This window comes from Cervus elaphus, chromosome 9 (assembly GCF_910594005.1).
Source record: "Cervus elaphus chromosome 9, mCerEla1.1, whole genome shotgun sequence".
Lineage (NCBI taxonomy): Eukaryota > Metazoa > Chordata > Mammalia > Artiodactyla > Cervidae > Cervus > Cervus elaphus.
Genome location: NC_057823.1, coordinates 93,957,186 through 93,975,379, shown reverse-complemented (window position 1 = coordinate 93,975,379; position 18,194 = coordinate 93,957,186). Strand labels below are relative to the sequence as shown.

At 38.4% G+C, this 18,194-nt stretch overlaps 1 protein-coding gene across 11 annotated transcripts in view; it reads left to right on the top strand.

Moving 5' to 3' along the window:
- MCTP1 (multiple C2 and transmembrane domain containing 1) overlaps positions 1 to 18,194 on the top strand; it is a 560,075-nt gene that overhangs the window by 304,919 nt on the left and 236,962 nt on the right. For all 11 annotated transcript variants that reach the window (XM_043913616.1, XM_043913624.1, XM_043913620.1 and 8 more), the window contains exons 3-5: positions 3,847 to 3,989; positions 11,963 to 12,042; positions 16,710 to 16,815. In XM_043913616.1, coding sequence (XP_043769551.1) covers positions 3,847 to 3,989; positions 11,963 to 12,042; positions 16,710 to 16,815 — 329 coding nt within the window. The remainder of the gene's footprint in view (positions 1 to 3,846; positions 3,990 to 11,962; positions 12,043 to 16,709; positions 16,816 to 18,194) is intronic.

Here is an 18,194-nt window from a genome sequence, read left to right as displayed (position 1 = left end):
GTCCTTCCGGTGAACACCCAGGACTGATCTCCTTTAGGATGGACTGGTTGGATCTCCTTGCAGTCCAAGGGACTCTCAAGAGTCTTCTCCAACACCACAGTTCAAAAGCATCAATTCTTCGGCGCTCAGCTTTCTTTATAGTCCAACTCTCACATCCATACATGACCACTGGAAAAACCATAGCCTTGACTAGATGGACCTTTGTTGGCAAAGTAATGTCTCTTCTTTTTAATATGCTGTCTAGGTTGGTCATAACTTTCCTTCCAAGGAGTAAGCATCTTTTAATTTCATGGCTGCAGTCACCATCTACAGTGATTTTGGAGCCCAGAAAAATGAAGTCAGCCACTGTTTCCACTGTTTCCCCATCTATTTCCCATGAAGTGATGAGACCAGATGCCATGACCTTAGTTTTCTGAATGTTGAGCTTTAAGCCAACTTTTTCACTCTCCTCTTTCAGTTTCATCAAGAGGCTCTTTAGTTCTTCCTCGCTTTGTGCCATAAGGGTGGTGTCATCTGCATATCTGAGGTTATTGATATTTCTCCCGGCAATCTTAATTCCAGCTTGTGCTTCATCCAGCTCAGCATTTCTCATGATGTACTCTGCATATAAGATAAATAAGTAGGGTGACAATATATAGGCTTGACGTACTCCTTTTCCTATTTGGAACCAGTCTGTTGTTCCATGTCCAGTTCTAACTGTTGCTTCCTGACCTGCATACAGGTTTATTAACCCGTAAGTAGCATAATGATTGGGAGAAGGCAATGGCAGCCCACTCCAGTACTCTTGCCTGGAAAGTCCCATGGACGGAGGAGCCTGGTAGGCTGCAGTCCATGGGGTCGTAAGAGTCGGACACGACTGAGCGACTTCACTTTCCCTTTTCACTTTCATGCATTGGAGAAGGCAATGGCAACCGACTCCAGTGTTCTTGCCTGGAGAATCCCAGGGACAGGGGAGCCTGGTGGGCTCCGTCTATGGGGTCGCACAGAGTCAGACACGACTGAAGCGACTCAGCAGCAGCAGCAGCCTTATGGTTAGTACTACTACACAAGAGAACAAATGCCAGGAGAAAATAACAAAGAAACCTATTTCTGATTGGGATGTTAAGCAAAACATCCTTTAGCAAATTATGTATTTAATCTAAGACCTGAAAGATAGTAAGTATCTGTCAGGCAAAAAAAAAGAGGGGGGGGTGGGTGGAGAGAATGGGAAGGAGGGGCTTTTTAAGCAGAGAAGCTGGTTGGAAGATGCTAAGACTGAGAAAAGAACTTCTAGTAACAGGACCGCTGGAACAGAGTGGAGGCCAAAAATGAAGGTGGAAAGATGGTAAGTTCTGTATGCCAGCTTAGAGATTTGGGGTTTTATTATAGGTGTGGTTGAAAGGTGATGAGATGTGTTTAGCAAAGAAGGGAGAAGATTAAATCTGCATTTTTAAAGGGTCAGTCTGGCCAAAGTACAGAGAATTAAAGGAGGACCCAGAGGCATGGAGAGACTAGTTAGGAAGTTATTGCAGCTGCATAGCAAAGAAATTGTGGGAGCTTATTGAGAATGGAGACAGAGAAGACAGAGTCAGGGTGTATTCTGGAGGAGAATCCATTGGACTTGGTGGTGTCCTGGATGGGGAACGAGGTGTGGAGAATGATTTCTCAGTGTCTTGCTGGAGGAAATGTCAGATAGTGGAGCCCTTAACCCCCATGACAAAGCCGGAGGGAGGGGCACCCTGAGCAGGAGAGGATCAAGGCCCAGTAAAGTGCTAACACGGGGATGTCTGTGAGGTGTCCAAGTGGAGGTGACCAAAGTCAGCAGGAGGAGGGATCTGTCACCCACACCAAGTCATCCAGCTGCTCACCACATACTGGTGAGGACCAACAATATGTCTGAGTTCGTACTTAAGGGCTGGGGGTTTAAAAAACAGTGATACGAAAGGCTGTGACCTTACAGAGCTTATTATATTCTAGTAACTGGTAGTAGTTGCATAGGTGATTGTCAAAGTCAAAGGCAGTAACCTGATCTAGAGCATGACTGAGAAAATTCAGATGGATGCAGGGTTGTTAATATCCCTCAGATTATATGCTGTAACTCTTCCAATCCCCAGGGTGCTCAGCCTGGAGCTGGGAATCGCTGTGTTAAAAAATAACCATTTTTTCCCCTTTATTTATTTTTAATTGAAGGATAATTACAACATTGGGTTGGATTTCTGCCATACATCAACATGGATCAGCCATATTAAATATTGTGGTCACATTGACTCCCTTAAAGGATGCGTTGTGACACATGACTATTAGGCCTGTATTTACATTAAAAGCATTTAAAAAAAAAAATCTGTCTTGTTGCAATAAAATCAACCTGTCAAAATGGGAGTTTCACAATGGGAAATTGGGATCGTTGTTCTATTAAACCAGGTCTAGGCATACAAAAACAAGGCCTTATGTTTGTATGGGGGATGTGGAGAGTGTTGAGGGACCTCCCCAAATGATTATATAAGAAAAGACAAATTCCGTAAGGCAACCCTTATATTTAGCATAGATATTTATGTGTCAGGGAAGTGAGTAGAGTGTTGAGGAGGAATACAGGTTGGCAGTTTTAAGTATTTAGTATGTTGTTAAGTATTAACTTAAGTTTTAAGTATGTTGTTATTTAGTTGCTTAAGTCATGTCTGACTCTTTGTGACCCATAGACTAACCCACCAACCAGGCTCCTCTCTCCATGGGATTTTCAGGCAAGAATACTGGAGTAGGTTGCCATTTCCTTCTCCAAGGTGGTTTAAGTATACCAGCATCATAATTGTAATATCTAAAACGTAGATAATTTTCTGAGCCCCACTCACATTTTTCTTTAAATCATGTAGACCCTAGTTATCAACTATAGTTTCAGGCTGGACAAAACAGAGAGAATGAAACAAGATTTTATTCTAAGGCAGACAGATCTTGTATAAAGAATTATTTCCTGAGGATGAAGATTGTCACTGTAATGGTTTCCTTGGTGATGTTCCTGATTTACCTTTCCTAGGAATCCTTAATAACAGCACAGACTCATTAGACGAGATCGGTCTCATTCATCAGTCAAAACGAGAAATGGTATAAATATATATGAAAGTGTATAGAGGCCCTTTCCTCTTGCAGATGAAGAAAAAAAAGCCCAGATGTTAGAATCAGATAGCCTTGGTTGTAATCCCAACTCCATCTCTTGCTTGCTGGGTACCCATGGGCATCTTATGTGATGCCTCTTCTTTTATCTTTAGAGGGAGCTTGGAAAGTGTTAAGGGATAATATGAAGTTTCAAGATGATTTAATAATCATTTGTCTCCTTCCTGCTGATGCTTTCCTCTGAGACTTCCATCCTTCCCTAATATTCTAAAATTGAAACTTACGAACAAGAGAGAATATGGGACCAAGGATAAAATTGAAGCCCAATTTAAGACTCACCGTTTCCTAAACCCACTAGTCTAGTGTAAATTTTTAGCAGCATTATAAGTCTAAAGCTAGTTAAGTCAGCTGAAGTCATAGACCATCTTTTTTACAGTTGACCAGATGAAATGTCAGATTACTCTCTATGATTTAAATTAAATTTACACAAGAAGCATGCAATGGAGTTTTTATATACCAGGACAGGGTTATAGTGTTAAGATCAGAAAATATGATAATAATAATAATAGTATTTATTATTCTTTACTATCACTTCAACATTTAAGGGAATATTTAGGAAAAGACACTCAATCTTTATTTCCTATTTGATCAGCTTTATTTAAATTTTATTCCTTTAGCTACTTTGTGATATTTAGATGAGGTGTTGCCTTACTACTGTAGAAAAGCACTATTAACATGAATCGATCTGTATCTCTTTAACAGGGACAAGTGATCCATACGTGAAGTTTAAAATTGGAAGGAAAGAAGTTTTTAGAAGTAAAATAATACACAAGAACCTCAATCCTGTGTGGGAGGAGAAAGCTTGCCTTCTTGTTGATCATCTTAGGGAGCCATTATATATAAAGGTGAGCCATTTGTTTGTTTTTCCCTAATGTAATCTGATGTAGAAACCCTCATTTAATGGTTTTTTAATCACACCTCTCTGTCTGATAAGCTTTTCCACCGGAGATATATTCTGCTATACTCAGTTCTAATCTGTTAGTGATGAGATAGAACAAGCTATATTCACCAGGGGGAGCTCGTGGGAGCACTTTTCTTCCAGACAGTTCTATTTCCAGTCATTTTTAGGAGGACTATGAAGTCCATCTCCTGCTGCTTGGTGCAGTTAATGAATTTAACACACTTTGGGAACATATAAAAGCAAGTCTCCATGTAATAGAGCAAGAATAAGATCTTGCACAGAGCACAGTCTTTAAGAATTATTTTAACATCAGGGGTCTACCATTCCTGGCTGCAAACAAAATGCTTTACTTGGAAGGTGAGGAGGTTAAAGATAATAGAGGGAGAAAAACCCCTGTCTCTATTGCATTACCAAAGGTGAAAAAAAAAGGGGGGGGGGGTATTTCCTCTCATTTGATGTAGTTTAGAACAAAGAGGAAAAAGAATTTGTGGAAAGAGTTAACCATAATTCCTTCTTTTACTTTCAAATAAGGAAAAAATACGTGACTTCCCTTTAATTCATGTCTGTGGATACTTATTTTCTTTTCAGCTCCTTTGTTCTGACTATCCATCCAGTGACCAAACCTTTTTCTACTTTGACCACATCACATGCCCCATCTTTTTCTCACATGAGCCCCAAATCTCACAGGAGCCCTTTTTCAGCAATCTCTGCACATCCTCCTCTCCCTCAAATCTTCACTTGTGTTGATTCCAGTTATTTCTCTTTTCCACAAAAAGGGGGAAATAATCAAGATGTTATTAAAATATTAGCAGGATACTGTATAAAGTTGATGACAAGACCATCTCCAAGTATAGAGTTAATAAGTTTCTAGAAGTCATTATGGGGTGAACAGACCTATATTTGCATAAGAAATAGACCATATTTGCATAAGAAATTGTCTCAAGTGGACGTTGGTTAAAGGAAATCTGTTACATAGAATTAGTTTACTCTCTTTTAGCAGTCAATATATGATGACCCACCTATTCATGGCCAATGCCCCCTGCCCCCACTGACGGGAAGACCTCCTGGTCAGAAATGTTAGAGAGAAAGAAATGCCTAAATGAGAAAAAAAAGAAACACCCTCACAATACACAGCTGGGGTAAGGGGTCAACAGAAATTTTGGAAAAGATAAGTGAAAAAGAAAGGTTTTTTTCCTAGGGAGGTTTAGATGAAATAAGTTAGAGCTCCTGTAACCATGAAGGAAATGGATAAGAAAGGAGAGCAGGGTTAATAAGGAAAGCACCGGATTGCTGGCATCTCGTTTCAGTTCCAGTTCCAGTCCAGTCGCTCAGTCGTGTCCGACTCTTTGCGACCCAAGAATCGCAGCACACCAGGCCTCCCTGTCCATCACCAACTCCCAGAGTTTACCCAAACTCATGTCCATTGAGTCAGTGATGCCATCCAGCCATCTCATCCTCTGTCATCCCCTTCTCCTCTCGCCTTCAATCTTTCCCAGCATCAGGGTCTTTTTCAATGAATCGGCCCTTCGCATCAGGTGGCCAAAGTATTGGAGTTTTCAGCTTCAACATCAGTCCTTCCAATGAATACCCAGGACTGACCTCCTTTAGGATGGACTGGTTGGATCTCCTTGCTGCCTAAGGGACTCTCAAGAGTCTTCTCCAACACCACAGTTCAAAAGCATCAATTCTTCAGTGCTCAGCTCTCTTTATAGTCCAACTCTCACATCCATACATGACCACTGGAAAAACCATAGCTTTGACTAGACGGACCTTTGTTGACAAAGTAATGTCTCTGCTTTTTAATATGCTGTCTAGGTTGTTCATAACTTTCCTTCCAAGGAATAAACATCTTTTAATTTCATGGCTGCAATCACCAGCTGGGCTGGAGGAAGCACAAGCTGGAATCAAGATTGCCGGGAGAAATATCAATAACCTCAGATATGCAGATGACACAACCCTTATGGCCGAAAGTGAAGAAGAAATAAAGGGCCTCTTGATGAAAGTGAAAGAGGAGAGTTAAAAAGTTGGCTTAAAGCTCAACATTTAGAAAACTAAGATCATGGCATCCGGTCCCATCACTTCATGGGAAATAGATGGGGAGACAGTGAAAACAGTGGCTGACTTTATTTCTTGAGGCTCCAAAATCACTGCAGATAGTGACTGCAGCCATGAAATTAAAAGATGCTTACTCCTTGGGAGGAAAGTTATGACCAACCTAGACAGCATATTAGAAAGAAGAGACATTACTTTGTCAACAAAGTTCCATCTAGTCAAGGCTATGGTTTTTCCAGTAGTCATGTATGGATGTGAGAGTTGGACTATAAAGAAAGCTGAGTGCCGAAGAATTGATGCTTTTGAACTGTGGTGTTGGAGAAGACTCTTGAGAGTCCCTTGGACTGCAAGGAGATCCAACCAGTCACTCCTAAAGGGGGTCAGTCCTGGGTGTTCATTGGAAGGACTGATGCTGAAGCTGAAACTCCAATACTTTGGCCACCTGATGCGGAGAGCTGCCTCATTTGAAAAGACCCTGATGCTGGGAAAGATTGAAGGCAGGAGGAGAAGGGGACGACAGAGGATGAGATGGTTGGATGGCATCACCGACTCAATGGACATGAGTTTGGGTAAATTCCAGGAGTTGGTGATGAACAGGGAGGCCTGGCGTGCTGTGGTTCATGGGATCACAAAGAGTTGGACATGACTGAGCAACTGAACTGATCTGACTGAAAAGAATGTCATGTCATATACCAATGACTGTCAATCCTGACTATACATCAGAATTATCCCTAAAATTTTAAAGAATCTAGGGATCCGTCTCTCCCGCAAAGGTTCTGATTCAGGACCTCTGAGTTGGAGTCCAAGCTTCTGTTTCTGAAAATATATTGCTTTGTACAGAATATTTAAATGTATAGGTAAATAAATTTAAAATGTATAGATAAATAAACTCGATCAGAATAAAGCATTTCTTATTTTGAACTCACTTGAGAATGAAGAGAGGTGTTACTCAGCCCCAAGCAGCTTCTACCTAATATTACCTAATGTTTCCAACTCATGGAGCAGAGGGTCTGAAAATGTGTTTCTTTGTATAGATACAAAATGGATTCTGTTTCTGTGATGTATTGCTTGAGGAGAGAGACACTCTTCTAGACATTTGAATGGAAACAGATGAATAGTTGGAATGGAAATATTTCACAACCATAAACAGTAAAGAACCCAAACAAAATTATTTCAGAGTTAGATGTTTGCATTATCTTACATGCTTTGTCTTGAATGGTTCAAAAATATTTCCTAAGTGCATGAACCAAGAATCTCAGTTGTTTTAGACAAAAAATAAATAGCAAGGCAAAACATGGCTTTACTTGCTTTTAGCTTATGGATAAAGACCATGTGAAGTTACTGAGTCTTAGAAAGATGGAATCTGCAGTCACAGTTTCATCATAATACTAACTACCATTTACAGAGCACCGTGCTAATTGCCAGACCTACATTGTCTCATGTAATCCTTTCAATAACCCTGTAAGTAGCTCTTCTCACCTCCATTTTACAGGCAAATGAGGCTCCCAGAGATGAAGGGTTTGCTTATGTCCTCCCAGCAATTAAGCAGCATAGCTTCTGTTTTCCATTAGAGATAACTAGTTGCAATAGCCACAATTAGGTTTGTTTTATTTATTTTATAATGTCAGTTTTATGACTTGAATTTTAATTATTCTTTTATAGTGAAATGGTTGTTTTGAAACTGCCTAGGTGTGAAAATGCATCATAGACATACTTGTATGAGTAGCATCTTATATCTTGGGCCAAGGGTACCTGGGTACCTATGTGGCCTGAGTACCTTTCATTTCCTATTCCCATTATGTCACTCCCATCAGCAGTTCCCATCACTCCCGTTCCCTCTGATATTTTTCTCCGTGGCACTTACCACCACCTAACATGTTTTTATTGTCTTCATCCCTTCAGATATCAAGGATCCCTCCCTTTATTTTGTTCACTGCTGTACTTCTAGTGCCATGAGCAGTATTTGGCACATTTCAGGTGTCCATCAAATATTTTTCAAGTAAATGAATGAATAAATATATGAATCATTTGAACAGCCCCAAATATAAACGCCCCTGAGGTCATAATTACCTATGAACATTTCATTCATTTAAGCTAATAAATTGCCATTCCTATTGAAGCCAGAGTGAGTTGAGTTTTCTGTTACTTGTACCAAAAACATTTTAACTGGTGCATTTCCTAATCCAGTTTCCATAGAAAACAATTGAATCAAGATGATAAATAAACTCATTGATCAGAATAAAGCATTTCTTGTTCTGGACTCACTTGAGAATGAAGAGAGGTGTTACTCAGTCCCAATCAGCTTCCACCTAATATTACCTAATGTTTACAACTCATGGGGCAGAGGGTCTGTGAAAGCAAATATCCCTTATGAATTGTTCACATTTGAATTCCCAGTGCTTTCCCCAGAGTGGGTTCCCAAATTATGTTTGTTCAATTTAAAGATGTTCTGTGTCTGAAATCCGTTACAAGAGGTGACTCTGACTTCTTCCTAGTCCTGGAATTTGGGGGCAAGTAAAATAAATATTTTAAGCTTTGGATTCCTTATCTGACAGATGGAAGCAATGCTTTGTTCACTGAGTTGTAAAAGAGTGAAATTTATTAATAAAAATCTATATGATGTGTTTAAGGTAGTGCCTTATATATAGTAAATGTTGGATAAACATTAATCATCATTAACTGTACTTATTGCAGTGGGAGTATGTTTCCTATTTCATCTCTCTTCTATGCTCTCTATTTTCTGACATTTCATCTAGAGCAGTAAACTGACATATAAATTGACAAACACTTTATAGAGCTTGGCTGCAAATTTCATTGCTAACAGTTTCATTAACGAATGGATTCTGGTGTTTGCATTCTTCCCCATGTTAACGCCTTTGCTGATTAATACAAATTGAGAACTAATGCAAATATCTAGCATTGGATGGTAGAAAAGACTCTCCCCATGAGACTAAACAGCGTTTGAATGTTGAATCACCCGTCTGAGCTGTCCACACTGATCGAGTCACTGGATTCACAGCTTTCCACATTATATGTGTAGATGTACCCCAGGTGTTCTTATGGGTTATAGGTCACCGTAGTCTCCCCAAGATTTTAATCCTTAGGCTGATACAATTAGAGGAGATTGCACAAGAGAGATTTCTCTAATTTTGGTGTAAATTTTATGCTGTAAAATACACTGCTGCAGCTGTTTGCACATACCAAGGTGTCAGTTGCATAAGATATGCCACTGAGCGGACGGCTAAAGCTCAGAAGTGTAATTGATCAAGGAGAATATTTATTGCAGGAGTGCTGCGCCTTCTACAACAAATGTACTCCTGAAAGGTTGTATGTAAATCAAATGACTATAAATTGAATAATTTAAAAGGCATTAGAGGAACTTATAACTTAAATAAATCCCTTGTGACTCTTCCAATTTAAGAATCCCTTTGTAATGCAAAGTATGTATTTTTTGTTTAGATATCAGTTTTCTACGTATTAAGTTTATTTAAATTGCAGTACACATATATTACTAGAGGGAAAGAAAAAGTAATTGATGCGGGATTTCTGTATATGCTATTCCCGCTGCTTAGAGCTTTCTGGCCAATGTGTCATGAATTGGGCAGAGCAGCGATGACCAGTGGATTCTCATGGCCTGGAGAGTGCAATGGTCTGGCTCATCCTTTTAAGAGCAGACTTACCTGTTCATGCTGTGTACAGTGCGCGATACAGTGATTTTCCATTTGAAAAGGTCAGGCACAGAGCTCTAAACTTCGTCTAGTAGCATTTTTTTTCCATCTCCCAAGCTTTCCCTGATCTCCAATGTACTTTTTTTCTATTTCGTACCCTGTTCTTGTCTTTACAACAGTTATTAAAATTTGTGATTGTAACACCTGGGCACTTCCTTGAATATCATCTATCTCTCTCACTAAACTATAAGCATGGACAATTCACCACAGTTTACTGAGTGCCTAGCACATTGTCTGGCACATAATAAGTATTTAATCGATGTTGGCTGAGGAATTCCGTGAGTAAGAAAATGTTTGTGTGTGTTAGTTGCTCAGTCATGCCTGACTCTCTGCAATCCCATGGACTGTAGCCTGCCGAGCTCCCCTGTCCGTGGGATTCTCCAGGCAAGAATACTGGAGTGGGTTGCCATTTCCTCCTCCAGGGATCTTCCCCACCCAGGGATCAAACCTGGGTCTCCTGCATTGCAGGCAGATTCTTTACCATCTGAGCCACCAGGGAAGCCCAAGAAAAAGTTTAAACGGATGGAAATTAGCCAGCTCATTTACTTAGAATTCTTTGGATGGCCCCGTCTCATCTAGCTCTGCATTCTCTCCCCCGCTCTTCCCTCCAGTCTCCATCTTTCTCAGCTTGCTCCAGCCACGCTGGCTACTGGCTGATTCTTGAACATGCTAATCACTCGCTATTTCCCTCACCTGGACTGCTCTTCCCATTCTAGTGGCTTAATCCTTCTCATTATTTCAGGCTCTACACAAATATACTTCCTCCAAGAGGCCTTCCTAGACACCAATATAAAATATCAGCTCCCAACACACTCTCTTACACTTTTGTCTCCATGGTGCTCCTCACAGAACTCTACTTATCTATTTGGGTTTTTATTGACTCTCCCAGCTGTGGAATGTAGGATCCAGAAGGTTAAGCACATTGCCTGTCTTGTTCGTCATAGTATGAACATGAACCATGAAAGGCACAAAAGAGACACATGATTTTGACAGAAGAAATACATCCTTTTCTTTTTCTATTTGTTGTTATTAGTTACATTAATATTATCCCTCAATAATTGCTTGTGACAATAAAAACTTAATCTAAGCATTCAGTTCAGTTCAGTCTCTTAGTCGTGTCCAACTCTTTGCAACCTCATGGACTGCAGCATGTCTGGCCTCCCTATCCATCGCCAACTCCTGGAGATTACTTAAATTCATGTCCGTTGAGTCAGTGATGCCATCCAACCATCTCATCCTCTGTCGTCCTCTTATCCTCCCGCCTTCAATCTTCCCCAGCATCAGGGTCTTTTCAAATGAGTCAGCTCTTCCCATCAGGTGGCCAAAGTATTGGAGTTTCAGCTTCAACATCAGTCCTTCCAATGAATATTCAGGACTGATCTCCTTTAGGATGGACTGGTTGGATCTCCTTGCAGTCCAAGGGACTCTCAAGAGTCTTCTCCAACACCACAGTTCAAAAGCACCAATTCTTCAGCGCTCAGCTTTCTTTATAGTCCAACTCTCACATCCATACATGACCACTGGAAAAACCATAGCCTTGACTAGACAGACCTTTGTTGGCAAAGTAATGTTTCTGCTTTTTAATATGCATAGTATAACTTATAAAATGCTATAGTCAGAATATCTTACTGTTTACTTATTGTGTATGTTTAAAACAACATTGTCTTAGAATGTCAGAGGATGTCTTCAATGACCTGAAAAAAATACAGAAATTGGAGCCCTGTCTTTATCACCTACAGCCCATTATGGAAGACATATTTGTTGAATTTCATACCAATTCAGTTTACCTTTCAGTAAGACTAATAACACCTTCTATATTGAAGGGTAAATTTCCTTAGCCTGTGATTCCCACATTTTTGACAATTTACTATATTTTATTTGATTTTGTTATTCATCTTCTGTAAACCTCTATTTTATTTTAAATCAAATAATTTAGTTACAAAATTAAATGTAATTCTCGAACGTTTTGTGCGACCCTAGCATTTCAAAACATAAAAACAAATAAAATCTTAAAAATAAATCTGAGGAAATTGTATTGACTCTGGTGACACAGAAAACCAATATTTTATAATGATGTTTTCATTTAAGGTTTATATCAGAATTGTTCATAATAATGTCTATGTCTTTGGCTCTGTAGGTGTTTGACTATGACTTTGGACTGCAGGATGACTTTATGGGCTCAGCCTTTCTGGATCTCACACAATTGGAGTTAAACAGGTAACTTTTGGACTGTTGTAATCACTATACCTTGTTGTGAAGCTAGACCTTTGCAACAGAAAATGTCAACAGATCTGGGTGCTTGTTGCTATTCTGTCAATTATGGTTGTTAGCCTTCATACTAGCCAGCTTTTGTCAAGTATATCTTTCTCACTTACTCAGTGGAAATAATAGCATCTTCCCGCACTATCTCATTGATAACAACTATTCAGCAGAAAAATTCTTAAGACACCTACTTTGTTTTCCAGACTGTGCCAAGAGCCAGGAATCTAGACTGACACATTCTTCACTCTCACATTGCTGGCGTGGTTGTAGTGAGGCATGAAGATTATACATGTTAACCATAATCATTAATTTAAGAACAAAGCCACCATTTGATACTGATTAACACATCATTGGTATTGATTAATACACCACGGGTACTAGCTCCGTCGGTAAAACATCTGCCTGCAGTGCAGGAGACCTGGGGTTCGATTCCTGGGTTGGGAAGATCTCCTGGAGAAGGAAATGGCAACCCACTCCAGTGTCTTGCCTGGAGAATCCCACGGACAGAGGAGCTTGGGGGCTACAGTCCGTGGTGTCTCAAGAATCGGACATGATTTAGCTACTAAACCATTACCACACAAGAAAAAGTGGACTTTCAAAGGTCTAAAGCAGTGTTGAAATGGGTTGCAAAGGAAGCTGTGAACTCATCTTCAGTGGTTTTAAAGAGATGTTTTAGATGATTGTATTATATATCATGTAGCAGGAATAGTGGAAAGCAGAGCAGTGGGCCAGATCACGACTTTATACTTTACATGTAGATGAAATATAAATAGTAGAACCCTTATACGTTACAGTCTGAGCTTGATGGCAGTTAATTGGTCTTCCAATGTCATTTGTGCCTCACACTGGACGAAAGAGCAGCTTTTTCCTTACTTCCTACATGTCCTTCATTCCACCCCAGAATCTAGCACAGGCCATTACTCAAGTTATTCAGGGTGATGGCTGGCTCCCCACCTCCCCATGGCTGTCCTTGATGGTGCTGTATATGGTCCATTATCATGAAACACCTCCAGCTGGAATGGGTGGTGCTGCTCCTCTCTGAAGGCCACAGTTATTTTCTCCTTGGACCCTGAATAAGGATCTGCAAATTACTAAGCTTAAGCATAAAGCACAAATTTCTCTTTTTCGCTGTTAAATATAAACTATTGCTGAAAAATATTTTAACTGGAAAAAAATGGGGATGGTTAAAAAAATTCAAAGATTATACATAAGCATCTGATGTTTACTTTGCCACATTCATTATTTTATGAATTTAGTGGACTATTCCCTTCCCTCCCAACCACTTAAACATTAAGTTGCCACTTTAAAAAAAAATTATTCATGTATGCCATTGCATTCTGTGTATAGAAATCAGCAGCTTCTGGGTATAGACAGATGGATAGCAATAGCAGCCATATAAATACTTAGTCTGCTATATAATGCATTAAGGTATTGTTTTTGAAGAAAACAATAATCATCATAAAGCAATTGCAAATATTCTTAAATCTTTATCATGTAATCATTATAGAAATGTAATTAAGGTTTTGCTGTTAATTTTTTAATGTCATCATTATTATAGGAAAATGATCCAAATAAAATTGTAACCCCAAGTAAAGACGTGTGTATACATATGTGTATGTAATATGTGTATATGTACAAATATGTATTATACACATATATAATCTAATGAATGTGCATTTGTTAAAAGGATCAAGTTGTTACTCTCAAACCATAATGATTAGTTATAACTAAAATTAATATTGGAACAATTTTCATCACAGCTCTTATAATTCATGTGTATTATCAGTTTGTTCGGTTCCTTATGCTTCAGTTAAAACCTCTACTATCAAAAAACCATCCAGATTTCTCATAGCATCATTCCTTGAATCGGTGAATTAAGAGTCATGTGAAATGGTATCCTAGGATTGTAAAATCTTAGCATTGGAAACTAGCTGTGGTTCCCCCAAATTACTTGGGGACCTTTGTAAATATATAGATTTCCAGACCCCAGGCTGGATCTACAGAACCAGAGTCATCATGGGTAGAGGTCAGGATCATGCTCTTTTTAAAATCTTCCTAGTTGATTCTGAAGTGCATCCAGGATTGGAAGTTTTTATTTGGACCACCTTTCCCATCAAACCCTTTCCCCAAGACTAGAATCTGGCTGTATCATTCACTAAAACTTAAGCTCCATGAAGACAAGTGTCTTATATTTGGTCTTGACTGCTGATTTTTACCCAGAACCTAGTACAGTGTTCATTTCCTGCTTTGTGAGTTAAATGAATAAATGATTGAACAACCAAAGGAACATTCCTAATTTGCCAGCATTTCAAGATTCAAGTTTGATACTATATGTTCTACGTTCACTTAGGTTTATGGAGGACATGAACCCTTTTTTCAGTATTAATTAAAATATGGAAACAAGGTATTACCTATACATTGTCAGTTGAAGGTATATTTTGCATTATTTTCCAAAAGTTATTGTGGGTAATATTGAGTAATTCATAATCTCTTCCTCAGAGATACTTTTCTAATTCTGAAGCCTTCTGAGTATTGATCACGTCAATACAGTGTTGGTTTCCTTGAATTTCTGAACCTAAACAGTATTTAGACATGGGTTTAAATAGCCAAAAATAGAAGCATTATTTTAAATATTAGTAGCTCAGTCAGTAAACGATCTGCCTGCAGTGCAGGAGACCTGGGTTCGATCCCTGGGTCAGGAAGATCCCCTGGAGAAGGAAATGGCACCCCAACCAGTATTCTTGCCTGGAGAACACTATGGACAGAGGAGCCTGGCGGCCACAGACCATGGGATAACAAGAGTCAGATGCAACTTAGTGACTAAACCACCACTATTCATTGTTTTAAAGTGTTTATAATGTATATTGGGCAAATTATATGTTATATTTTCCTCTTCTCCCACTCATCTGTTTACTTTAATTATAGTCTACCTGGAAGGGTGGGGTGGGTGGGGGATGGACAAAGGCTCAAAAGGGAGGGAATATACACATACTTAGAGCTGATTCACGTTGTTGTATGGCAGAAACCAACACAACTTGTAAAGCAGTTATCCTTCAATTAAAAATAAATTTTAAAAAATCATACTGCTGATTTAAAAAATAATTCCAAAGAACTAAAAGGAAGGTAGAGGTCAATAAATGGCCCTCATTTAGTTGTTGGACTCCAATTTGTAGAAATAGCTGCTATTGCTTTCTGTGTGTTTAACAGCTCATAGAGACGTACCTTACAGGCTTCTCAGTGCTTCCTTCTTGTACTTTCTTGGCCTTTCCAGTAACTCCATGACCTTCTAGAACCCCATGAAGGACTGAAACTTAGGTGTGTGAATCCAGTTATCCATTTGGCCCATGATTTTATTGGATAACCTAATATGTTGATGGTATTTTAATAACAACAAAAACTATACCAGGAAATTAAAGGAAGGCAAAATTACTTTTCTTCTTAAAAATAATAAGTTGTTGATATAAGATATACTTTGGCTTATTCATTTAATGACTGTTTAAAACCTTTTTAATATTATATATATATTTTTAATTGAAGCATAGTTGACATACAATATGGGTTTCAGGTATACAACATTGTGTTTTGACATTTAGAGGCATTACAAAACAATTCCAATAAACTTAGTAACCATCTCTCATCATGCAAAGTTATTACAGCATTGTTGAGTATATTTTCTATGCTGTACATTACATCCCCATGTATTTATTTAATGACTGGAAGTTTATGTATCTTAATCCCCTTATCTATTTGATCTGTTCTCCTGCTCCCTCCCTTCTGGCAACCGTTAGTTCTGTGTATCTGTGTTTCTGTTTTGTTTTGTTCATTTGTTTGGTTTTGTTTTAGATTCAGCATATAACTGAAATCATACAGTATTTGTCTTTGTATGACTTATTTCACTTATAATACCTTCCAAGTCCATCCATATTGTTGCAAATGGCAAGATTTCGTTATTTTTATGGCTGAGTAATATTCCTTTGTATATGCATACCACATCTTATTTATCCATTGATCTATTGGTGGAGACTTTGGTTGCTTCCATACCTTGGCTATTGTAAACAATGCTGCAATAAACATAGGAGTGTGTGTATCTCTTCCAATTAGTATTTTTGTTTTCTCTGGATAGATACCCAGGCAGGAGTGGAACTGCTTGATCATCTGGTAGTTCTATTTTTAATTATTTGTGGGATCTCCATACCATTTTCCATAGTGGCCTCACCAATTTAAATTTCCACTAACAATGTACAAGTGTTTCTTTTTCTCTACAATCTCACCAACATTTATTTGTTGCTTCTTTGGTAATTGTCATTCTGACAGGTGTGAGGTGATATCTCATTGTGGTTTTGATTTGTATTTCCCTAATTAGTGATTTTTGAGCATTGTTTTATATGTCTATTGGCCATGTGCATGTCCCTTCTTGCAAACATGTCTATTTAGGTCTTCTGCCCATTTTTAAATCCAATTGCTTGGGGTTTTTTGATATTGAATTGTATGAGTTCCTTATGCATTTTGGGTATTAAACCCTTATTGGATGTTATCATTTGCAACTATCCTTTTTCATCCAGTAGATTGCATTTTGTTGCTGGTTTCTTTCATGCTCAATATCTTAACATTTTATATCATAGGCCCACGGATGTGACCTTAACACTGAAAGATCCCCATTATCCTGACCATGATCTTGGAATCATTTTGCTCTCAGTCGTCCTTACCCCTAAAGAAGGAGAACATGTGGTAAGTTCCCACAGAGTCTGGTTGTAGCTTTCTTGCCCCCCCTTGTGTGAATGTTGCGAGCCTCTTTGAACACAGAGGTAATATTAAAGAGAAGCACCATAAGAAAGTCTGGCCTTTTCTTTGTTTCTATGAGTATCTTGTGTATCAGTAGTCTAGGTGTATCGTGTCTTTTGAATTCAAATTTCTTATTCTGTTCTCCAGGTCAGGACCTCTTACTGTAAATAAGAGACACATTTGCATCTTTTATCACAATTTTATTTTCCAATTTCAGACATGTTATATTGTAGCGAATAGTGGTATTCACTCAGGGATTATATTTACTGGTGAATTGAATATTTTGAATTCCACCTAGAGATATCCAGACCCTACTGTTTTGATTGTACTGTCAAATGTACCATAACAAAGAAAATGAGGTGAAATTACAATAGAATTTCTGCTTTCTGGTATTCGTTTGATGAATGATCCGTGAGTACTTTTCATCTTCTTGATGGGCTTCCAATATTGGCAGCACCAATTTTCTAGCCTTGGCTGTCTGTACTTCCTTGCACACCATGCTGCGATGAGAAACTGACAAGGGATACAGAAAAGCTAACTACTCCAGCACTGTTGAAGTGACGGTAAAAAAAAAAACATATATGCAGGTTTGACCTGCCTCGATATGCTTGCCAGTACACTTTCTGCCACAATTTACCAAAGATTATTTATTAGACTCAGGGTACTTTCATGTACTAAGAGCTATTCTCATTAATTCTGATTGCAACACATTTTAAGAGTAGACATATTTAATAATTTTTAGGCAAATTTAAACACTCTTTTTCAGCAATGTGTGTATTTCTGTCTTAAAATATTGCATGATTAAAGTTGGTATGTTTTCTGCTGGAAAGGTATTAATATCATTGGCATTTTCCCCTAGATTGTAAAAAAATATAGTGAGTTACCATTTCAGATGAGGAAGTGCTTTAAACTCATTGAGAAACTCACCTTTTCCAGTGCACTTTTCTCTATCCTTTCTAAAAATTAAACAGTGAGCACACCTATTCATATATAATATCTGTTAAGTATGATTTAAGTCTCTATACTTTATTCAGTGAGGAAGAAAATTTTCTTTTTGAACAAGTGCTATCTAATAATACTTACATTGAGAACCTAGCATGGTGAAAGAATGTATGTAGGTTCATAGGCATAGTCTCATGTGGGCAAATGAAAGGGTAGGTGAAGTTTTTTCACAGAGAACATTTAGAAATAAAAGCTCATCATTTTGAAAGTCACCAATCCAGAATATAATATTTCACCCAGTATAATCCAAGGAGTATATCCTACCTGGCTAGTCCATACACAGGAATAAAGTATAAATATTCATTTATTCTTTTATTCTTTTA